Source organism: Chelonoidis abingdonii, chromosome 21 (genome assembly GCF_003597395.2).
Source record: "Chelonoidis abingdonii isolate Lonesome George chromosome 21, CheloAbing_2.0, whole genome shotgun sequence".
Classification (NCBI taxonomy): Eukaryota; Metazoa; Chordata; order Testudines; family Testudinidae; genus Chelonoidis; species Chelonoidis abingdonii.
Genome location: NC_133789.1, coordinates 14,641,625 through 14,649,151, shown reverse-complemented (window position 1 = coordinate 14,649,151; position 7,527 = coordinate 14,641,625). Strand labels below are relative to the sequence as shown.

At 51.6% G+C, this 7,527-nt stretch overlaps 2 protein-coding genes across 2 annotated transcripts in view; one reads left to right on the top strand and one right to left on the bottom strand.

Annotated features, from left to right (window-relative positions):
• The first annotated feature begins 588 nt into the window (after positions 1-588).
• CDK5R1 (cyclin dependent kinase 5 regulatory subunit 1) lies at positions 589-1,555 on the top strand. Its single transcript, XM_032796021.2, has one exon. The coding sequence runs from the start codon at positions 591-593 to the stop codon at positions 1,470-1,472; it is 882 nt and encodes a 293-aa protein (XP_032651912.1). The 5' UTR covers positions 589-590; the 3' UTR covers positions 1,473-1,555.
• A 3,771-nt stretch (positions 1,556-5,326) lies between these two features.
• MYO1D (myosin ID) overlaps positions 5,327-7,527 on the bottom strand; it is a 351,948-nt gene continuing 349,747 nt past the window's right edge. The window contains exon 23 of the mRNA XM_075059626.1: positions 5,327-7,484. The gene's annotated coding sequence lies outside the window, so the exon portion shown is untranslated. The remainder of the gene's footprint in view (positions 7,485-7,527) is intronic.

The following is a 7,527-nucleotide window of genomic DNA, read 5'->3' as shown; positions in this document are numbered from 1 at the left end:
GTCCCCGGCGCTCGGATGCGGCCGAGCGAGCCGCTGCAGCTGCAGTGGTCGCGCAGTGCTTGGCTGAGGCGCAGCGCCCCGGGCACCGCCCCGGTAGCGGGGTGAGGGCGGGGGCGTGAGAGCCCGGAAGGGGGGGCCGTGGGGAACGGCGGCGGCAGGGGCAGCGGGGGGCGCGGGGGGGACTGGCGGGCATGAGGGGTAGCGGCGGGGACGGTGGGCGCGAGCGCGGGAGTGTGAGCGGGAGGGGGCGCTGGGGGAGCAGGGGGCGGGGGAAGGGGTAATGGCCCGGGGGGCACTGGGGGAGCTGGGTGAGGTGATAGCCCGCAGGAGTGGGAGCGCTGGGGGAGCGGGCGGGGGGTAAGGGCCCGTGGTGTAGGCACTGGGGGAGTCGGCGGCGGGGGGGGCGCCGGGGAAGCTGCGCGGCGGGGAGCAGTGGGGGGGTGAGGGCCGGGCGGCGCTGGGCGAGCAGGCCCCGGGGATTGCCGGCGCGGCTGGCAGCCCAGCCGGGCGCAGGCGGCGGCGCGCACCGACCCATCCCGGCTCTTGTCCCCCCGCTGCAGGGCCGGAGGCGGCGGGCGCCCCGCGGCGCCATGGGCACGGTGCTGTCGCTCTCCCCCAGCTACCGCAAGGCGGCGCTGTGCGAGGATGGCGCGGCCGGCGCGCTGCAGAACCCCAAGGCCGCCAAGGAGCGCAGCCTGCGCCGCCACCCGATCCTGGCCGCGCTGCCCTGGAAGCGCATCGCCGCCGTCTCGGCCAAGAAGAAACACTCCAAGAAGGTGCAGCCCAGCGGCTACCAGAGCAGCGTCGCGCACCTCAACAGCGAGAACCTGAGGAAGTCGCTGTCCTGCGCCAACCTCTCCGCCTTCGCGCAGCCCGCGGGCCCCGCGCCGCCGCTCTCCGCGGCCAAGAGCGCAGCGTCCTCCGGCCGCAAAGCGCCGCCCAGCGCCAGCGCGGCCGGCACCCCGAAGCGGGTCATCGTCCAGGCCTCCACCAGCGAGCTGCTGCGCTGCCTGGGCGAGTTCCTCTGCCGCCGCTGCTACCGCCTCAAGCACCTCTCGCCCACGGACCCCGTGCTGTGGCTGCGCAGCGTGGACAGGTCGCTGCTCCTGCAGGGCTGGCAGGACCAGGGCTTCATCACCCCCGCCAACGTGGTCTTCCTCTACATGCTGTGCAGGGATGTCATCTCCGCCGAGCTGGCCACCGACCACGACCTGCAGGCCGGCTTGCTGACCTGCCTGTACCTCTCCTACTCCTACATGGGCAACGAGATCTCCTACCCGCTCAAGCCCTTCCTGGTGGAGAGCTGCAAGGAGGCCTTCTGGGACCGCTGCCTCTCCATCATCAGCCTCATGAGCCCCAAGATGCTGCAGATCAACGCGGACCCGCACTACTTCACGCAGGTGTTTGCTGACCTGAAGAACGAGTGCAGCCACGAGGAGAAGAGCCAGCTCCTCATCGGGCTGGACCGGTGAGCGCCCCCCGCCACTGGGACCAGGGCACCTTTTTGGTGCTTTGATTTGTCAGAAGCAGGTGGAGGTTGGGTGGATCTCGGACATAGCAGCCCAGCCCCCAGCTGGCAGCACTGACCTTTGAACACGTGCAGCCCGGCTTGGCCTCCAGTGGTGCTGCAGCCATAGGGGTGGGTTTGAAGCTGTTGTTGTTTGGTTTCTTTAACTGCCTGGAGATCCATTGCTCCCTCCACATCTGGGCCATAGCACCAAGTGTTCAGTGGGGGCTTGGCTGTCCCTGTGCCCAGACAGTATCTGCCAGAGGGATTATCCACGCAGAAGTCTTCACCCTTGTAAGCAGGCAACTTCAAAAAATGACTTGAAGGAAATGCTGGCCTTTACTTTCTTGAAGGGCCTGGTGGTGTGGGAATGGAGTAATCCAATGGAGTCTTGAGCATCTGGCATTTCACAAACGGATTCAATGCTTTAAAGCTGGCGGGGGTTCAGAGCGGCACAAAATGAAGAAAATTAACCTTAAAAACAATCAGTATCAAACTCCAAAAGGGACTTATTGCATGTAACGTGTAGTTAGCTGGGAAGACGAGTGGGGGACAGGTGGAATTGCACACATCTTTGACTCTGCATTGATGGCTCACACAGTTAATTCTCAAAACTCCCAGATTCAGGAAAGCCCAACTTTGAGCAGGCAAAACAGTTCCTCAAAGGCGTAGAATTATCATTCATGATCAGTGCTGCAGCCTACGGTCTAAGGCGAGTTTGGAAGGCTGGATCACTAAACGCAAGAGGTGAGATGGCCAGGTTGGGATTGGTGTGAGACCACACCTGTGGCTACTTTGCCATTGCAAACCAAAACAATAGCTAATAATTCTCTGCTAGTCAGTAACATGACTATCTGCAGCCCCCCCGGTCCTGGTCCACGTTCACAAGTGGTGGACATTATTCTATACATGTTTTCTGAACTGCAGCAGAAGTGGTCTGTATTGATGTGTCTTACTTTAGGGTTTAATGGCACTATCAGTTGTTTTCCCTAGTCTGCCTGATCATGCTGTGTGGAATTGGGCCTATTTATGTCTGCTGTTTAACCTCTGATGTCAGCGCACGGGTACAGCATGTTTACTGAAACTTAGGGGAAAAAGAGGTTGTTAAAATAATTTCAGAAAGAAAAAGCTAATCACCAAGTGGGCAGAGGGGACTGGGCCTTACAGCCCACACTAGAAATAGTAATGCATCTTGTCTTTCCTTAGCATCCTACTGAGTTTAATGATGTCATTTCAAAGACCAAGGTTTCTGGTTCTAGATGCTAACACACATTTGAATGCTACTAAAAAGTGAATTCACTTTTGGGTTGAAGCTCATAGGTAATCTTATCCTCTGGCTTTATAGCTTCTTACAGTGCCAGATGTTGAGGAAAACCAAGACTACTGTTTTACTGCATGTAATATGGCTGCAGCCACAGACTGATTTGAAATCTCTATAGGCTTCTTCAAATCCAACACTAGGTTTAAGGATGCTGGCATTCTAGTAGCGGGGGAGGGGAGGGTGGGCTTTGTATTTAACAGGGTTAGAACAGATTGTGCTTGCTTCTCAAATTAGCAGCAAGCACATTTTGAAATGTAGAGGAACAAAGCTGTGAAATTAAAGGTCTGGACTTGAGAGGAGCTGGTCTTGCAATATTGAAGGCTGCCGGACTTGCAAATGAAGGGAGAGCCTGCATTGCCTGTAAGGCTGAGCCATGAACAAACACCGACCACAAGCTAAACACTTATTCAGACAGAGCTGGCAAGGAAGGAAATCCGCAGCCACTTCATTGGTGATGGGTGGGAGGGGAAAGGAAGATCTGTTAGCAAAAGCAGGGGGAAAATAAATTCTCCTCTTGGTCTTTGTACATATTTGTCTCAGGTCCCTCCATTGCAGAGTTGCTGTTCTAAGTGGATGGTGTAAAATGTAGCAGTGTGATGTCACCTTGTTCCTACGGTGGACTGAACAGCTCAGATCCTATACGTCTCTTGAGGCATTGGGATAACTGACTGGATTCCAGCTCTGTGCCTGGGAGAGGTGTTTTCTTCTCTCTCCCCTTTATTTATTTATTTTGAAATGAGATTCACGTTTCGTGAGTGGTTCTGGATTAAGGGAAATAAATGCTACTGTATCATGACATCAATGTGAAATGTATTGTTCCCATTGTGCACTGATCATAAGTATTGTGTTAAGGAGCAACTGATATACTTGAGTGTGCAAGCAATGAAAGAAATTTACATGCTGCTATAAAGAAAAAACTTTTAGAACAAAAAAATACTAACTTACAAAAAACCCTTCTTTATTCTTTCATCATGGCTTTGACAGTGATATTGTGCATGCAAACAGAAGCATTGTGTGTCTTCAGCAAACAAAAACAATCTTACAACTGATGGCTGTAAAAATTACACCCATGCACAAAAACAAAAACACCCACAACACGAAATAGTTCAGTATCTGAGCTGGCATTTTCTCATCAGAGCTGGGGATTGATAGGTTCTTCTTACGTGCACAGTTCTTAGTTTAGTTCTGTTCCAACAGTTGTTAAAATTGCAAATGAAAACAAGAAAACGTGCCATTTTTTCACTTGAAATTCTTCATCGATGTACATTTGAAACTGCTAATGGTACATGTATCTGTATGTTGGTTTTTTTTAGTGCAATCTCTTCTGTAGATCTTTGTTGACCAAACTGGTGGGTATAGTTACTTATTAATTTATATTTGTCTCATGTTGTGTGTGTGTGTAAGTACGTGTGGTTTCTAATCGGACCGATTGTCACGAAGCTCAGTGTGCCTGTAATTTAGCCCCCGCCCCTTATTTGTATTTATTTTTGTACTGTGCTGATTAAATAAAAGGCACTGACCATCCATTACATGGAAGCCACGTGTAGCAGAGTCTTTTGTGCAGCAGCCCATGTGTGTAAGAGTCAGACGCCTTTCACAAATGATTCATGCCATTGGAAAATAATTGGATTTGCCTTAACGAAAGAGGGCTTAACACATTCGCCATGCTAGAGTCTTACTCATGTTAAAGTCCCTGGGTTCACGGCTTTGCTGTTGGTTGTCACACAATCTCCTGTGAAGTGAGGAGACTGGCGAGCGCTCTCTTTTGAAGGAAATTTGCCAGACAGGCAAAGGAGAGACATGGCCCATCGGAAGCCGGGCAAGGCTGCCTGCCTCCCTGGTACATGTGCACATGGGGAGTAAGGAAGGCTAAGGACTGCAAGTGCCATAGGGTGAGCAATGTCCTGAATCACACAGCAAGTCTCTCGCGCTCATGTGGCTGTCCTGCAAATGGGTCGTGGTCTCGGCAGTCGCACAGTGTGAGAAAGCAAGAGGCTGAATTTGGTTGGCCTCTCACACTCAGTTTAATTGGGAGGATTTCAGTGAGTAACTTGCCCTATTTCCTGTTCTGCGGGATGGTCTCAGACAATGGCACGGTGTTGAGGGGTGCGCTGGCTGGGTTATTCCCCTCATTTATCACCTACATTCAGATAAGCCCCAATGAGCAGCAGATGTTGAGAAAGTGGTAAAGAAATGAGCAAGTCAGGACGTTAAAACCTCATTTCAGTCGCTAGCTTCACTGAGGCCTGTTTAACAAAACGGCTTCTGTATCATCAAACTCTACAGTAGGGACTCCAGGCCCCTCCCCAGAACACTGTTAGAGGTCAGCATTCTAACCTAACCAAAGGTGCAGGAACCACAGGTCGCGCTGACGGCAGTACGTGAAACATCCCTCTTCGGCGATAAACCATCCAGGGAAAACCCTGCTGAACAAATGCTTCTCTCTACTGTGACTTTTATCTCCGCTATGAGAAAGGGAGACCAGAAATATCAGGGTGCAACTAATAGTGCTTTTATTTATTATATTGAATTATGTAAACAAAAAAACCCCAATTTCATAATAGCAGGGCTTTTTCCTTAATATTTTACAGTATCAACTGCTTAAAAAAGGTTCATTGCATTATTGCCCCCGGCTTAAAATCAGAATACAATTTAGAAAGAATTAATTTATGGGAAAACCAGGATTATACATATAAACCAGAACAGACACAAATAATGTATTTCATTTAATAAAGACACATACTTCATCACATACAATATCCCCCCCTCGCAGTGTTCTGAGATTTCCTACACATCCATCATGATTCTATACAACCATTTCGTCGGAGGGATACTGTACCAAAGTGCTAATTAAAACTCTTCCCACTAATGTGGCTACTACACTCGTGATACTGGGGAGGCACTTGGGCAATTACAGAAAAAAAGCAAAAAGTGCACAGCGGCTGGGGACGGCTCCCCTTTTCTTCTACTGCTTTATAAGGATTAGAACCAAATCAAATCCTCCTTCCTAGCACAAATTACAAACCAGCTTGAGAGCTGGCATTCTTCTGCTGAGGAGCAGCAAAAGCCAGGGAGTAAGTAGAATGAGAGGTAAAGGCCCCTTGTTGATAACCCATCTGCGCGCGCGCACACGTTTGGCACGTGTAGGAGCAATTGCTTGGCTGGGCAGTCATTTCCACGCTCCTTGTTGCTCTAGGGTGTTAGGCCCTGGTAAAGCAGCCGCTAACAGTTAACCTGCATTGGCCAACAGCCATAATTGCTTTTTCCCAACGGATGGGGGGGTGGGGGGTGGGGAGGATCTGAAAAGGCCATGAGCATCCCAGGCCACAAGAGCTCTCCTTGCCATCCAGTGCAGGAAACTGAGTGAGCAGGTGCCAGGGTGGCCCTAGGAACTCCTGCTCCTTAATGACAATGGGCTACACTTGGTGGGTCCTGGCTAGAGGCCACGCACTGCAATCGTGCGATGTACAGCAGAGGAAGGGACTGGAAGGGAATAGCCATAGAATGTCAGGGTTGGAAGGGACCTCAGGAGGTACCTGGTCCAGCCCCCTGCTCAGAACAGGCCCAATCCCTAGACAGATTTTTGCCCCAGATCCCTAAGTGGCCCCCTGAAGGATTGAACTCACAACTCTCGGTTTAGCAGGCCAATGCTCAAACCACTGAGCTATCCCATGGGGACTCTGGCAAATACAAAATTGGAAATGAAGCTTGTCCTAATTAAACACAGCTCTGTAGCTTCTCTCCTCTATTCCAGATACCAGTTCATCTCAGAGTCCCCCTGGCAGTGACACTGTTGTGACCCATGTACTCTCCCCTCTGTTCGTACGGTGATTTTGTATTCACTATGGAGCTGGATGGCTACCATGCCCTTGAATAGTGCCTCTTCAGCCACCTCCCTGCTTTTTGGGGAGGAGGGTGCTAAAACATACAGATCTGAGAGCTAAACAACTGCTCCAGTGAAGCCAGGGACTAGAGGTCCCTAAGATGGGCTCACTGGGACAGATCCCCCAAGCAGGCCTTGTACAGTACGGAAAACTGGAATCCTGACCTGACCAGCAGTGCCAGAACTGAACAGCTATAGTCTCAATAGCCCCATAATGTCACTGTCTCCCCCATTAAAGCACCACAGTAGAAGCCTGACATACAATCCACTGACATTAAATCAGAAGCCGGTTAGTAATTCTGGCAGAGGAGAATGGAGAGCTGGTAAAGTCTGCACTTGATTGAAACCAGTGCCCTGTTACCAGCCTGGGGCACGGGGAACAGACACACGCAGGCTACACACCACCCGCTAAGTACGATGCTAACAGAAAGGCCAGAGAGAGGCACAGAGGGGGCTCGTGGGCTTGTGCTGAAGGTGTCCAATGCATGGCTAAGGAGGGTCTCTAGGCAGCTGCAGAAGAGGACGTCTCTCCATTTAAGACTAGGGTTTGTGGATTTCTCTCTATGCTTGGACGGAACTGCCCAGAGTTCGTGTACACAGACTCGAGAGCTGCGGGCTGGGTCTCCTCGGACCCATCATTCCAATGTTTCCAGAGTCTCTGCACAGACCCTGGAAAGGAAACCTCTCCTTAACCTAGCCGTGCAGAGAGCTCAGCCAGCATTCACCTCAGCCCTCACTGCACCATGGGGCTGGGTCATGCTGGAGAATGCAGACTGGGGCCAGGTCTACACTGCGACTTTAAATCGGTTTAATGGC

Coding starts and splice junctions, on each gene's coding strand:
- CDK5R1 (XM_032796021.2), top strand. CDS start 591: ATGGGCACGGTGCTGTCGCTCTCCCCCAGCTACCGCAAGGCGGCGCTG.